This window comes from Poecilia reticulata, chromosome 21 (assembly GCF_904066995.2).
Source record: "Poecilia reticulata chromosome 21, P_reticulata-male-v2, whole genome shotgun sequence".
In the NCBI taxonomy this organism is placed as follows: Eukaryota; Metazoa; Chordata; class Actinopteri; order Cyprinodontiformes; family Poeciliidae; genus Poecilia; species Poecilia reticulata.
The window spans coordinates 21316551-21333311 of record NC_088850.1 but is presented as its reverse complement, the minus strand read 5'-3'; the positions used below and the strand labels follow the sequence as shown (position 1 = coordinate 21333311).

General features: G+C 39.6%; 1 protein-coding gene across 2 annotated transcripts; it reads right to left on the bottom strand.

The window, feature by feature from the left end:
* Positions 1 to 3504: 3504 nt before the first annotated feature.
* On the bottom strand, positions 3505 to 15932 carry LOC103457767 (serine/threonine-protein kinase pdik1l-B). Of its 2 annotated transcripts, none has more exons than XM_008398153.3 (5): positions 15690 to 15932; positions 15263 to 15571; positions 14166 to 14939; positions 10261 to 10486; positions 3505 to 5275 (listed from the first exon to the last, which is right to left on the bottom strand). In XM_008398153.3, exons 3-5 carry the CDS (start codon positions 14922 to 14924, stop codon positions 5037 to 5039), a joined length of 1224 nt encoding a protein of 407 aa, XP_008396375.1. In that variant the 5' UTR covers positions 14925 to 14939; positions 15263 to 15571; positions 15690 to 15932; the 3' UTR covers positions 3505 to 5036. The 2 variants fall into 2 exon arrangements, with proteins under 2 accessions (XP_008396375.1, XP_081458531.1); XM_081602405.1 differs by having other exon boundaries at positions 15732 to 15932.
* Between the last annotated feature and the right edge of the window lie 829 nt (positions 15933 to 16761).

Below are 16761 nucleotides of genomic sequence, written 5' to 3'. Positions count from 1 at the left end.
TTCTTTAAATTTAAGTTGTGGCACAGGTCTTAAATTTATTTCAAATTTAATTCACTGTGTTTTAAGACGTTAGGCAGTTGCAGCTATCAGTAAGTAGCTGCATATATATATATATATATATATATATATATATATATATATATATATATATAATTATTATTTTTTTAAGCTACCAATAACGACAGGTTTAAAACAGCCTAGCTTGGGAGCTTTTTTGCCTCTGTCATGGGTAAGTTAAAATTTGCCAGTTGGCTGGAAGACATTGTTGGCTCACTTCAGTGAGCTGCAGCCTCTATCAGGTCAGGTGCATTCTGTCGAAAAAAGCTTGGCACTACGTGGGTTAAGACTGTAGAGAGCCCCGCTGAATGTCATTTTCTTTATATTTATGTCATTACAGGTCTTAAAATGAATTTATAATGATTTTAAGAATGTCTTAAAAAGTCTTACATTTGAGTCAGTGAAACCAGCAGAAACCCTGTCATATGTTCCATAATGTTACGGGTGCCTGGCCTCTTCCGGAGACCCCTGTTGATGGCCCTGTGAGCCTGTTTACCTGGCTCATTTGACCCAGACCTTTCCAATTACGTCTCCATCAGCCGCCTGTCTGCTGAGCGTTGACTGAAGGCTGTGTTCAGCCGGGTCGTTACCGGAACGGATTTGTCATCTGAAAAATAGCCGGCAATAAAGGGCGAATCTCGTATAGATTCCGGCTCGGCGGGGTGACTGAAGCCGAACCGACACGCCTAATTTCCCCGACCTGGGACAGGACCGCGCCGCTACTGCCGCTGTCGGTGTGTTGCAGTCCTGACGCGGTGAGGAACAGGCCGCATTCGGGGGCCTCCTCTCCTCTCCTCTCCTCTCCTCTCCTCTCCTCTCCTCTCCTCTCCTCTCGGGTCCTGTCCTGTCCTGTCCTGTCCTGTCCTGTCCTGTCCTGTCCTGTCCTGTCCTGTCCTGTCCGGTATCAGCTGTGAAATCTGAAAGGACTCCCCGCTCCGGCTCTGTGCGGAGCTGATTTGGTCAGAGTTTGCTTTAATCGTCATTGCAACGGGAGCACAAATGTGCGTGTGCCGTGTGGCTCCTAAAACTCCGCCAAGCTGAAGGTTACAGGATTTATCTGCAGAGATTGCAGCGGTACGAGGAGGAAAAGCATCCGGCTCTGTTTGCACTAAATAGATTCCCCTTTAATATTAGCAGCACGCTGCTCTGCAGATAGATTCTATCCATGTAATTGTTCCTGCAGCCTGGTTGGGTACAGTTAGGAGCTCACATTCTGCCGGTGTGAAATTCTGCTCAATTCGGTTGTTTAGTGCCGCTATCAGAAATCTCCAGTGGACACAGTTATACAACCAGAAAAAAGATCTCCCTGCGTCAACAGTAGGTTTGTATTAAAATTAGATTAGAATTTCTAAACTTCTTCCACCTTTGTCCACCTGTACTGGATGAAGCTCAGGAAAATCTGTTGTAGTTATGGGACGTCACAGAAAAGGTGGCAAAAAGACAGCGGTAGTTGGAGGAAAAAGTAGCTGCTTTGTTCACAAACCATAAAGGGGGACACAGAAAATATGTGAAATGGTGTGCTCTGGTCAAAATGTAACTACATAGAAAACATTGTTTGCTGGAAACCAGCACCCCAAAGTGAAACGTATAGTAGTGGCACCATGATGCTGCGGGGATGTTGTTCAGCATCGAAAGAGAGGATGAATCGATCGATTTTAGAGGCTGCAAATAATCTGACAGCAGCCAGAGGTGTAGCAGGACGGCATAGGTTTTTAGTATGTGTGGTGCTTGTCCAGCCAACTTCACATCTTAAAGCTGCAGTATGCAACTTTTATAACGTGTTAAATACTTTATTCACATATCTTAAATGTGAATAAAGTATTCAATAATCTGACAGCAGCCAGAGGTGTAGCAGGACGGCTTAGGTTTTTAGTATGTGTGGTGCTTGTCCAGCCAACTAAACATCTTAAAGCTGCAGTATGCAACTTTTATAATCTAGTTTTTTGTACATATTTGCTAACCTGTCAAGACGGCATGAGACAGATAATCAATTAAAAAAAATGTGGTCCGACTGCCATCTGCAGAAAAACATCGCCCCCGACCAGAATCAACCAATCATAGCTAGGAGGGTGTTTGTGCTGCTAGTCATGCTTGTGTGTGTGCTGCTCACATCCTCCCCCTCACTCCATGCTTACGCTATAGCTAGTTCTCTACAGCAGAACATGTCGTCGATGCTAAGGCTAGTTAGCATGGCTTCAGATAATGGCACATAAACAGTTGTCCTGTGAGGATGAGTTGTTTCTCCATCATAAGCACATTTAGCAGCAAGTACAATCACTTGTCCTTACTGATTGCTTCTGTTTTAACAAATATGTAAAAGCTTCTTACTAAGATGACATACTTCAGCTTTAATCCAACAGAGAATCTGTGGCAGAGATATAAAAAATTGATCCATCCAACCTGACTGAACTTGTTTTGCAGAGAGGAATGGACTGTAGTTGAGACAGACGCCAACAGGCCTGCAGCTCTGACTGCTGTTAAAGATGGCCGTTCAAAATATGGATGGAGGAAAATACACGTTTCAGCATAAAAAAAAGAAATGAAAACCATTTATCATTTTCCTCTCTGTGTTAAAAGTCAGAGCTGATTCCTCCTGGTCTCATTTATCCCAGTCATAAAAACTGCCACAATTCATGAGTCAGTAACTACGTCAAATTACCGTGGACATGAATAATTTACTAAACAATTATTTTACTGTTTTAATGAGATGTTAATGCTCCCTTGCTGCAGTGCATCAGGAATAACTTTACCTGTCAGAGGGCGGGGCTTCACTTTGCTCTTCAACAGTATTGGGTGGAAATAGACTTGCTCTGGATGCCAGCCAATCAGATCTTAGCATCTATGTTATGAGCCAAAGTGTTTTATGAAGGTTTAAATTAAGTGTACCGCAGCAGTAAAAGCATGGAATAATTCAGTGATTAATCATCTAAACTTTTCACAAATTTCACTTTAAATTATACGTTTAAAAGATTAAATAAATATGGATGATTATTATGTTGTTGAAACGTGTAAGATACTGACCGGTCATAATGTCTCAACAGAAACCCGCTTAAAGTAAAAAAAGATCAAACTTTGCTGAAAGTTTCTTCACCGGGGGAAAGTTTCCACATTGACGGTTCGCCGGACGAGTTTCTTGCTGTAATCTCTCTCGCTGTCCAGACTGGCCAGCTGTAAATGGATGCCTTCCTAATGCAATTTCAATCTTGAGTAATGGGGCATAAGAGCCCTTGGCAAGTACAGATTAGTCAAATTAAGTTGGCGCGTCCTACAGACGTTCTCTTTAGCTCTGTGTTCCCCACTAATGGAATCCCTTCATGCAGCTCAGTGAAGATTTGACTTTTTTTTTTCTTTTTTTTTTACGGTTTGAGGAGTTTGTAATGCTGGAATGTTGAGCTTTAAAAAAAATGCTACATTGTGGGTGTGCACTGTAAATAATACTAGCAGAGGTAATAATATTAATCTTTATTTAAATTACATTTCATTTAAAAACACAAGTCATTTCAGGCTTTGAAGAAAGAAAATAAAGGTTTACATTGAAGGACTGAGACTGATGACCCGTAATAAATGCTGTGGGTGTCGGGCCGATCGAATCAGGACCAATCCTGAACCCGGGTTTTAATTTCCTGTTCGCAGCAGGACAGTTTATCAGTAACATGACTAAGCCTTTTGCTACTTGCTCTTTGACTTTTTATCACATACACAAAAATACTCACACTGTACAAGAAGGAGACGACTTTTAAAAAATCCTCCTTATCACACAAACACGTTAAAAAACATTCAAGCAATATTTTAAAAAGCAAAACGCTTAATGTATCTGGACACTTACTCTGTAAACACCTTAAAAGTATTTATTTTTAATTCAATAGGGACGCACCAGTCAGGCCTTGGATTGTACCAATTTAATTTTTGCATAACAAAACTAAATTATTAAGAGCTTCAAATTGTATATATATATATATATATATATATATATTAAAATTACTTCAAATCTCTAAAGACAGCAGAAATGGTGGTAGTTCAGAATGTGATGCATTTTTTTTAAATATGGGGGAAAAGCTACAAAAATGTAAGTATTTCACCTGCCTACGGAAGGCCAGAAGTGCCAGAATCTAGTATATTTTTAAGTACAGTAAATAAACTATTTAAATTACATGGTGAATAAATTCATCAGATGAATTAATTATCTTAAATATGTCAAATTTATTTTGAACGTTCATTTGAAATTAAGTGACCAACTGATTGGTCTGCAGTTCAGCTGATGTGCTAACGGGCGATAACGCTCTGAAACAATGTCATCCAGCAACACGAACCCTGAATCAAAGCTGCTGTAGAGATGGTCTAATTAATAATGACTCACTTTGGTTTTTAGAGCAGGACTCATAGTAACAATAAGCTTAGGTAAATCAGATCTCACCACCCAGGAATACAATTCATAATCTATTTCAAAGTGAGTTTAAATTGTAGCACAAATATGTATTTATTTAATTACAAATTTATTCATAGTAGTGTTGCACTTCCGATCCACCAGAGGCAGTGAAGGAAGAAATTTGTTTTTTGTTTTTTTAAAGTTGTTGGGTTCTTCTCTAGTCTCTAAATTTTCTTAACTTTTAAAACTAAAGAAAAAAAAATCAGCAAAACATGCCCAGCTTATTTCCAGATATACCCTTTTACAAGTTAAAAATACAAATTTCATAAGCATATTTAACAAGGAATGCTACATTGAAGTGTAATGGAAATATGACGGCAAAAACATTTTTTTTTTTTTTTTTTAATTTCAGCTACTTTTTTTTTTAATAGCAGGTGAAACAAAACTCATTAAGACCTTAAATGAAGCAGAGGACCAACATACCACTGAGTGTTTTAGTATCACGTTCCCATAGCATAGCCTTCAAACGTTCTGGTTCAGGCAGTACAGGAACAGCTGCAGTCGGAACGCGCCACGTTTGGTTTCGCCAAGCCGTTCCCGTCTCTAGGGTCCGTCAGTGGGAGTCGTCTCTCAAAGCGGAGCGCACCCTGGCCTCCATCTGGTCCGCCGAGGGCCGGGCATCCGGGTTCAAGGCCAGCATGTCCAAAAGCAGGGCACACACGGACGGACCGGGAGGAGGCGGCAGCGGCGGCGCCCTCTTAAACTTCATAGGGATGCACAGCTGGAGGTCGGCGTTCTCCCACAGAGCCTCCCCCAGGGGCATCAGCCACCGGCCCTTACACACGTAGGCACCTGGATGACGGCACATTCAGGAAAGTCAGCTTAGACGCTGGAGATAACTAGCAGTGGCTAACACACACACACACACACACACACACACACACACACATACTGTGTGTATATATATATATATATATATATATATATATATTATTTTAGTCAACAGCTGAAGTCTGTGTTTTCATGACAAAGCCTCCATAGATATATATTTTTCAGAGAACTGCTGCCCTGGATTATCAGGAGTCTACTTTTTTTTGTTAGTTTAAATACACCCAGTACCTTAGCCAAAGTTCCCAAATAAATGGATGCTGCCAATGCATTCTTAAAGCAAAACAAAACAAATAAAATCCCTCATATAAGCAATTATTAGCACTGAAGACTTAACCAAATTAAATTTGAAGTCTAAAATTAAGATTTAAAAGACTTTGGATGATTTTAAGCAGAAATGCTGTCTTTACATCGGATTGTGTCGTTTCCAGACAAACCTCATAAACTGATGAAAAAACCAAAACCCTGGTGATCCATTTTAGATTTCCCAAGACTACAGCCATAGTAACAGAAAAAAACTGAAGTGTAACAAGAAAAAGCTGTTTATTTTTATGAATTGTAATACTTTCATGTACAAACAGAGCAGAGAAGCATTTACCAAAGAGCCAAAAGGTGTTTCATTATATACAACATGAAAAGAAGAAATGTTTCTGGCAGCAGGGATGCAGTTCTTTGTCAATATCCAATCATATTTGATCTTGTACTTACAAAAATCAATAGGATTCATTTCACAGTTATGTCAATGACTCAATCATACTTTACTGTGATCACAGTACACAGCGGGTGTCTGAGATCTGGGTCACTTGTTTGGGAAAAGGCCAGCACTGGAACTCACACTGAACATTTCCCATTTTGTCCCATTATAACCACACAGCTCAGCGTCATGAAGTTGAAGATGTGGGGAAGTTTAATGCAAAGTGAAGTTAGAGAATGAGAAACCAAGCTTTGTTTTTCATTTTAAGATTTTTTTAAAAGTTTTTTTCCCCCCCAAAGGAACAAGAAAATAGCTGCTTTTCCATTTACAAATCATTTTTTTATGAATTTGACACATTTCCATTGAGCAAATATATTTTAGAAATTCCAAGTTTTTTGCTACAAAAATGTTTGCGCTAGGATGAGATGGGTTCTGTTCGTCATATCGAAATTAGAAAGCTGCAACTGAAAAACTGTCCGCGTCGTACGAGTCACATGATCAACTGGATGTTACTACAAGAAGAAAAAAGACAAAGAAGTCGATGACAGGCAGTGGTCGGAGGATGGTGGTGTGGTGAGTTTAACAATTTATCGCGTGACCAAACTTGTTCACATGTGACTGCCGTTACGTTTCGGATTTAATGGAAACACTATCGCGAAATTGTGTTTCTCCAACAATAGCGGAATCTCAACAAAGTTTTGTGCACTTTTGTATTGGAAGCACAGCTAGTGGCCAAGAGATAAAACCCATAAAATAGAACTGCAATGGGTGCGAATACTTACTTTTGTTAATCCGCTGGAAGAACTTGAGCAAACGCCCTCTTTTTAATTTTTTCCCCCGTATAAAGCAAAACAAACTTCTTGCTCTTAGCAGTAGATAAGATAAGACTAATAACTTGAATTAATCATTTGTCATGGAGTTTGTCTGGACAACGTTGATTAAATGACAAAAATCTGTAGATTAACGAAGATTAAAACAAGCGCCATTTGCATTGTCAACACATACCCGTTTTGAAAATGAAGGTAGATTATCCATGAGGGTAATTAAGAAGGCATCAACTGGTGCTTAATCACAGGGTTAGAACTCCTGAGCTGTGCAGTTGTTCCAGTCTTTCAACTGGGTTTTAATCACCAAAAATGAACCCAATGCCGGATGTGAAGTGTTCTGGTTCTTTGTGTAAAGTTAGTTATTTAATTAATTGAGGTTTAAAGGAACAAAAACCTGAGGTTGTGTTTAGGTTTTTAAGCAGGTTCCACCCACTATTGTGTCGTCAAATAAATTGTGCATTTAGAGAAAGAATGAAGCTAAGTTAACGGACCCTTTTATATGACCATTACAGTTCTTTAAAAAAAAAAAAAGAAAGAAGAAAGAAGGTAAGAAAAAGAAAAAAGGCCATAAAAATGTCCACTCTTTCTGCGCTTGAAAGCCTGTATTAGTGTTTCTACTGAGGCTAAAAATAAAACTTTGTCTTTGGACTTTTGTGCCGTTTAGAGTTTGAAGAGGAAAACTGTTTGATTTTGATTTTCTTCTTTTGAATCTAACTTAAGCGAAGTATCAAAATTATCACAAATCATAGCAATAAACAAAGTATATATATTTTTAATGTTTTTAGGTATTTTTTCAACCAAGTACTCTACATATTAGCAGGAGTTAATTATGTTCCTCAATAGGAATGGGCCGACATGAGATTCAGCCAATTTCAGTCACAATTTAAACAAAAATGTGTAATATAATTTCATAAAGCATTTGCAGACAGATATCACCAGATTTAACTAGTGATATAACATGGCTGTCCAACATAAGACCTTAGTAAAACTATATCCAAGGTTCCTAAATGTAGTTTTAATAGTAAAGGAGATGAAGGAATGAGAGTTTCCATAGATCAAGATAATCCTGGAAAAATAAAGGTTTCTTGCCTTTTCTTCAATTAAGTGAAGAACGTTAGAGTATCTTCTACATAGTAATGATAGGAAATGCCTGTAAAGCACTCAAAATAAGCTGAAAATGATACATGTACTACAGAAATAATAGGGGCCAAATGCAAAACCTTGAGGTACACCACAGTGAAATGGATTAGGACACAACCTGTAACTAGAAACAGAAAGAAAAAACAAAGACTGATCATTCTAAACTCATACAGTAACCTCAAGTTAGTGAGAATTTAACAGAACTTCTCAATGTTTATCCAGTCATGTTTGCTTTTGTTTTGAAGGCTGAAGTTTTCCAGTTGGGTCCGTCGCAACAACAAACTTCGCTGGACAATAAAATTGTCCCAGAAATTACTGAGATAAATGATAATTTATTTTGAGACCATATTCAATTAATATAGTAATAATAATGGTTTATTAATGCAAGAATACTCAGTAATTTTTTATTTAATTGAATCTCTAAAGAATATTTAATACTGAAATTGGAAAACATTTTTAGTAGCCAAAATAAATAAAACAATGGAAACAAGTCTTAATAAGCAAAATTGCATTTAAAATTGCATTTAAAAAAAGATCTTTTAGCTTACTTCGTACTGCGTGTCAAACGTTTGCAGCCAGCTTTTCAATGATTTTAAAGCGTCTCTAATGAAAATTATTGCACTCCATTTAATTTATCATGCAATTAATTGATTTATTGCTTGCAGTGACAGGCTTCAGGTTGAATGAATCAGGGTTACCAATACCAAACAAAGTTAAGATTTACTATGACCAAAGAATGTCAAATATCTGATCCAGATCCCATATTTTCTCCCAGCATACAAAAAAAAACAATAAGAAAAAAAAGCAGTCATATCTCTGTCATGCTGCTTCTCTGCATCGCCTCACTGACAGTATGGCTACTGGGGCTAATTCCACTTAGCCGTTTTAAAGCATCTACTGAGCTCCGTTTCTCCCTGCGACAGCAGCCCCTTTTCACTCAGCTAAATGAAGTATCAGTGACTCAGGGAGGTCCGCAGGCACTAAACTCCGGCGTAATGGTTCCACATCCCCCACCCCGGCAGGAGCCGTTTTTTGAAAATAAAATGAGACATTTGTATTACGGCCATTTCATTACTCCGTGACAGCGGAGAGCGGAGGCAGAGCCGAGCCCGGCGCGCTGGGGCGTTAAGACGCGTCGCGGCTGCGCTGGGTTCTGACAGCACGACGGGACCGAGGGAGGCGGTTTGAAATCTCAGCGGCACACAGAAGATATACGGGAGGAGATTTCACTCATGATGAGCCTGACTCAGATTTGGGAAGCAGAATGCAGCGGCTGAGGAAAAGCCATGAAAAGTTTTGTTTGTAAAAAATAAAACATCCAAATAACTGACAGCTAATGTGACTTCATGACAGTTTTATGATAGTAATATTATGAAAGTACTACACCGTTTTAAAGAGCGGGAACTTTGAGTCATTTTGACAAGAAATAAATAAACCAGAAGAGTACAAAAAAATAAAAAAGACTCACACTCCAGTTTCTCTGAACATAATTGAAAGAAGCTTGTGGCCTAGCGCTGTCGTCATGTTTTTAAAATTAAGTCGAGGCAAATCTGGCCCATAATGCACTGCGAGACCTGCATTGTTGGCCCGTCCTCCCACATTTAGCGGCAACCAAACTACAGACTGGGATAATAAATGATAGCTTTTTTTCCCTAAACCCAGTTCCTTAAGGGCAACTGTCTGGAAAAACACAAACATGGACAAAGATGCTGGCATAAGGTAAGATAAGGTCATTTTATTATATAGCACATTTTCAGCAGTTGTGTATATGGGGGACAACTGAAATAAAAATTTTAAAGCTTTAGCTCACTAATGTAGGCTGAGACTGTTGTCTATATTAATAAAGGAGCGATATAGTGACAACTTCCTGAAAGCAGAGCTTCTTAAAGAAACAGAAGCCCAATTTCAAGATGTTAAATCACAAAGTAAAATTTCAAAAGTCATATTTAATATATGTATATATTTTTACAACTTAAGTTAACAGTTGATTGTGTTATGAAATGGCACTAAGTGCCTGGAAAACACATAGGACTGCCCCTTACATGCAGTCTGTATGATGGACAGCTGGAGCAGGAGCTGTCGGCTTGTGTTATGAACTCCGGCTGCTATAATCCATATCAACAAGTAGATAGTAGAAATCATCATTCATCTCTTTGCCATTTAGATGGGACTGCACCCTTCCACGGATGATGAATGTATGATGTATAGCATCAGACATTTTTAATATGCAGCAGTTTGTTTAATCAAACCTGATTCGGGGTGATGCGTCACCAACCCCAGACACTCACCCAGCTGCTCCTGCGTCGTCCCCTCCTCCACGAAGGTGATCCTTTCCAAGACGGCCCAGAACAGCACACCCAGGGAGAAGATGTCCGCCTGGGCCGTGTAGCTCAGCCCGCCCCACACCTCGGGGGCCATGTAGAAGTCGGAGCCGCACGTGGACGAGAAGTGCTGCCGGCACCGCTCGCCGTTCGCCACGGCGCCGCTCATCTTGCTCAGGCCGAAATCCGCCACCTTGATGAGATTTGATGCAGACAGATGTGGAAAAAAAGAAAAGGGGGGAAAAAAACATGCGTTTGACATTTGAGATGAGTTCTGCACAAAGTGCAATGTGAGAGGAGTCATGTTTGAACTGATGCCTTGTTTTCTGACACATTGGTTGCCAGAGAAACCAGAGACAGTAAAGTTTAAAGGGGCACCGTTACACGTTTTCCAGGCAATGCGTGTTATAAAAATGGCACTGTCAATTAAATATGTCATCTTCAGTTGTTATAAAAATGCTATATATACATAAATAAAAATGCTGTGTAGATATAAAATATCACTTAAAAAATGTTTTACTTCCCGATTCAGAGCCTAGAAATTGGGTCTGTGACTCTTTAAGAAGCTCCACTTTCAGGAAGTTATCACAACATGGCTCCTCTATTAACCCTTTAACAATGTTTTTTTTTTACCAGCGTTGCACTGAGAAGTATCTTGCATAATGAGCTTAGCCGATGCTCAGTTCCACCAGGTGTTTGCTAATTGTAGCTGGCTAGTCTGAAGGAGCTGAGTGGGGGAGTCACAGGAGAGGGCTGCTCTGTGAGGCAGAAGCTTGGAAACTGCAGCGAAGAGGAGGAGCTACACCTGAAAGGCGGAGCTAGGTACACCCAAATGTTTTACACTGCACTATGGTTGCCATGGGAGATTAAAGGATTCCTTTAACATGCATGAAAGAATCAAAGCAAATCTCCAGGTATGTTTTTGATGAAGGAACAATATAACATGATGTAAAGCTCAAAAAAGTCAATTTTACATGGTACTGCCCCTTTAAAGCTGGGATTTGTGTGTGACTGGAAGAGAGCGGTACATGCAGTAACCCCCGGTGTGTGTGTGTGTGTGTGTGTGTGTGTGGGGGGGGGGGGCACGATCAATACAAACAATCAAAACATAAACGACAAGTCACGGCAAACCACCTATGAAGCCTGCTGGTAATCACTGATCAATATTTCAGACTGACCACGCGTCCCCCCGCCACCTCTAGTCCTCTGGGTTCAATCAATTCAGTTCAGCAAATCACCGAGCCAAAGAAACGCGCAAAAGTCTTCATTCAAGACTCCATTTCTTTCTGCTGCACCGAGTCCAGACTTTTTAAAAGTTGCTTGGAGTAAATGTCTAACATCAAGCTTTCTGAAGGGCTGGCACAGATTCTCCCCTCGTAACAAACTAATTCTACAATTTGTTTGCTTTTCCGTCTAAATCTACTAATTATTCAGCTGTTAAAGACATGATTATAAACTCAAGGGTGATGGATTTCTAATATCCTCTGATTAACACAGAAAACACACTTTAAGCTCGAGTTCATCTCTTATAGTTTGCTCTTTAAAGAGTGGCTTTTATTTATTTACTTATTTTAGAGCAGACAGTGTAGAAATGCAAAGGACTGGAGAGAAAATGAGACAAGTCTACATGATAAAATTAAGTATTTAGGAAGGATTGAAAACATTTGAGCACAATAATATCCATACAAAAAGTGTACACATTTTCTAAACCTTCTTCGTTTTGCCACATGAACAATCACTAATTGCACACACATAGTCATATTATACAATAGAAAATGATGCGTCTGAAACTGGATTCTGCCTCCATGACCAACTTTGGTCTCTGCTAAAGAAAAGCATCCCCACAGCATGCTGCTGCCACCACCATGTGTTACAGTTTGGATAGTGTGTTCAGGGGGAAATGCTGTGTTTTCTACCACACTGACTTGAATGTAGAGAAGAAAAAAGTTCTTCCACAAAAGTGAAAATTTGTGTTTGTAATGTGATAAAAAAAAAAAGAGGAAGGGACATTAACTTTTTTCACTTTTGCAAGGTGGTGTGGTTAAATATGGATAACAGTTTTACAGATATTACTTCAACTTTTTGTTTTTTTTACATCATCATTCCTCCTGGAGAGAATCAATGCATCGATTCTCCAGGAGTTTGTCTGTTTTTCTTACTGAATGCCAAACGTGCCAAAGTTTCAACTCAAATGCTTCATTACTCTTAATAGGTTTTATTGAATATCTCTGGCTTTGATGACCGATGATGGACCCTCGCCTCAGGGAAACACTGAAGGACATTTTTCACTGGCCCTGATGGTTTACAGATCAAGCGATTAGTTGAGGAGTGGCAGCATAATCATAATCAAGACAAACTGCTAATTGCGCCTCTTACCCAGAGTGCTAAACCCGACACAAGAACACACAGAGTGTCCTTTCCAAGACGGATGTCTGAGACGATGGTTTGCTCAAGAAAGAGCGTTTTTGTAGCTGATTAATTAAGGAGTTTTTTTCTTCTTTTTTTTTAAGAATGTTTCTGAGCATTAGGCTCAGTATGTTTTTCAGTATGTCTTATTCAATTCAAGCAGTTGGACCATTTGTGTATCTTTACCTATAGAACCTTTTCACATTTTATCGATTTAACCCAAGAAGCAGCTGAGAGAACTGTGGGGAAACTGCTGACAGCCCCCCAAGCGTTCCCATTTTTCCAGTCTGCATCAAGCTATATGTGGTGGAAAACTAATCCGTCACATCAACCTGAACAATCCCCACGGTAATCTGGGGAATACCTCACATCAGAACATATCAACGTACTAACATGGACCAGTCAAAGTCCCGACTCAAAACTGCGAATTTGTAGCAGCGTTGATGTTTAAAGACACTCCATCACATTAAAAAAACCTGAGTTAAACATCAAATTTGTGTTGCATTTCCTAAAAACTACTAGATTTCGAGAAGACATCTGTCACAATAACTGAATTAATTACATGACATCATAAAATGAGCTCCATAATTTGCATTTAGGATGAGGATGATTAGTATTGTCTGAAGTGCAAATTTTGCTTATGAACGTTGTCCAGTCAACAGGCAATACATTTGCACTCGACCCATGATTGACACCAAAAAGCTAGCTTTTTTTTTTTGCTGACATTTTTGCTAGCAAAAAGCTAGTTTTAAGACTTTAAAGCTAGCTTTTAAAATACAGTTAACAGCTAGCTTTAAAGCTAAATAGTCCTGCCTGAACTAAATTTAAGACCTATGATTAATGTATTTAAGGCTGAACTATTTTTTTTCATATTAATGTAAGATAGTTTAAGGCTTTAATTTTAGATGTATGAATTCAAGAGTTGAAGGACGTCTGAACACTTTGGTTTTATTTATTATTATTTTGGTCAGTGATTTACATGCATTTAAGGCCCACCTTCATACTTTTTAATTCAGTCTAGGTAGGCCTTAATTTTATATGAAATTAAGACTTTCTAAGGATGGCCGGACACCCTGGTTTTATTTAACATTTTTGGTCGTTTTATTTACTTATCTTGGATATTTAAAATATCTTCCAGTTCCAGTGTTAAGTGTTCCTTACAAAATTAAAGTTTAATGATCTCTGGGAGTTCAAACTGGTATAGTAACTGCTATTACTAGAAAATTGTCTGAAACTCCTTCAAAGTCGCTGTAACACAGACCTCTACAGGAGATGCTTCCTGCCCACAGCAATCACCATCTAAAACTCTTTGAAGAATCTTGAATAATTTGAGTTACAACAACAATTAATTTCCCCCTTGGGATCAATAAAGTACTTTTGAATTAAGAGAACAAACAATATCAACGTGTATTGCAGTAAGTTCCGGAAATCTATGATCGTGACGGACCACAAATTGATGACCTGACCTTGATAACGGGGCCTTTGGGCGTCACGCAGACCAGGACGTTGTCCGGCTTCAGGTCTCGGTGGGTGATGCCCAAGGCGTGCAGGAAGGCCATGGCGCTGCAGAGCTGCAGCACCACGCTGTGGTTGCGGTCGGCGTCCGGGGGTCTAGAGAGCAGGTACTGGTTCAGGTCACCTCCATCACAGTACTCCATGACCAGCCACAGGGCCAGGCAGCGCAGAGATCCAGCCTGCTCTGCTTCCTCCTCCTCCTCCTCCAACTCTCTCTGGGCTGACCTCTTCATGGCTCGGCTCGGAGGTCGCTGCGGGGTCAAGGAATCAGAACTAGTCGATTTCCTCCCCTCCTCAGATTTTTTTCTACCCAGCACCGTGTTGGTCTTGTCCTGAAGTCTGGAAGCAGAGTTCGTCCTCCTCGGGGTGTTCAACAAGCTCTTGCTTCTACAACCTTTCTGCGGGTTCACCACACTCCCCTTGAGCACGGTCTCCACAAGTCGCAGGGGGAGTTTTCCAGGTTTGAGGGGCTTCAGGCTCCTGGATCCGGTCTGAAGGAGGCAGCTGTGCAGAGCAATGACGTTGACATGGTTCTTGGCGGTGGCTCTCATGGCCCACAGCTCCTGCAGGTAGAGCTCAATGCATTCTGGGTTGCTGCAGGGCAGCCGTTTAATAGCCACCCTGTGTCCCGTTTTGGCCATGTGGCCCTCAAACACAACACCATAGCTGCCCCTACCCACCTCCCTGTCCAAGGTGTATAACTCCTCCATGTTTCAGCAAGCAGCCTGACATCAAGAAGAAACAGAACAACTCATGTTAGGTAGACAAGAAACGACTCAACGACTTTTTACTTTATTTAGCTATAAAAACACACCTGAAACGACACAAAGAGCGACCAAACATCTAAAATAACCTCAAACTATGACATTACGCTAAGGTGAAAACCAAAACAAATCTCTTTAAACTTTTTTAAAGTTAGTAGGAAAGAAATTGAAAGTATAAACAGTGATTTAAACATTTCAGTTCAACTTCCTGACATGTTTAACATAGCGCTGTGAAAACGGGAAGCGTTTCTACCTTTTTTTTTTTTTTATCATTTCCGACTTACCCACACGGCCGCAGTTAGTCTTAGAAACTCCAAAAACGTAGCCGATATAAGTTACAGGGCGTCCCAAGCAACATTAATCCGCATTTGTTTCGGTTTAATCCTCAATGATCAACCGAAATGGAGATGAAAAAACCAAACTGAAGAAACAAACAAAAAAAACTTCCGAGCTCTCATTCAGAACGTCCCGCTTTGCTTCAACGTCTACTGTGATTGGCTGCTTACTTCCGATCGTGAGTTCTGATTGGCTACCATTCGAATTCTCGAGGCCACATATACACAGCGATCCTATTGGTCACAGGCTGCTTCTGTCTATAAACACATGAAGATGCAACATAATAAAATACTTTCTAGTTTCATATTAGTACATTGCAAAAACATATTCAAACACATTACGTAGTTATGAAGTGAAAATAAATAGAATTAATACCGTTAAATGTGACGCAGGTTTCAAGCACAAAGACCCGTGTACCTTTAAATATCGACTTCCGGCGCGTCCTCAACTAAACTCAAGCGTTTCCGGAGAGACTGCTGCGTTTCCGATACATTAATAAATTTCATTATACTCGAGTTTCATTTCAGAAATAAATGACAAAAATATAAAGTTTTCTTAACAATATGCTATTTCTTTTTTCGGCGTGCCAGTCTGATGTATGGCGCTCACTGAAGCCTCAATAGAAGATCTATATTCTCAAATTTTAAAAAGATTTAAAAAGAATGTTATTGCTTGAATCAACTTGGTAGTGCGCTGGCTTTTAAAATCCAACAGAACTGTGATTTATAACTTTGCTGCATCGGGAGACAAATGTTTGAAGTTTTGTCATTTTACTCTGCAAAACAAAAGAAAACTTTTGATTATGGATCATTTTCATTTCTTTCTTCTTTTTTTTTCTTCTTTTGCTTGATGAAGAGGGTGCCTGCAAACCCTAACGAGCTGCTGCACCTGCATGGCTGATTGGCAGGGGGGGAATGCCATAACATGAGAGCAATAGAATAATGGAAGAAATTATTAAATGGTAAATCAACCTTCAAGTGTGGCAGATATATTTGTTTCCAGTCGACTCAGCTGGCCAAAAGTTTGAAGAATGTACAAACAAAATGGAACGCGGAAACTTCTAGATCATGAGGAATATAGTCTGGGAAGCACAAAGCTGAACATGCAGCACAAGAACCGGAACACAAATGGACAGATCTGAGTCAACGTGAAAGAAATCGACTGAAGGAAATGTAATTTGTGAACCAAAAAAAAAAGAAAAAAAGGTTGTTTCAATGAAATGAAACAAAGAAAGATGACAGCCTGAAGAAAACATTGGGGATGAAGTTGTTTCTTAACACTTTGGCTTTGCCACCAACAAGGCATTGAAACATTTCCATCAACTTCATAACAAGACCGGCAACGAGTCCAGATCTTAATCCAGCTGAGAATTTATGGCAGGAACTCAAATAAGAACTGGGCCAGACAAGACTTCTTTTCAGTTTCTTATTTAGCACTTTTTTCCTTG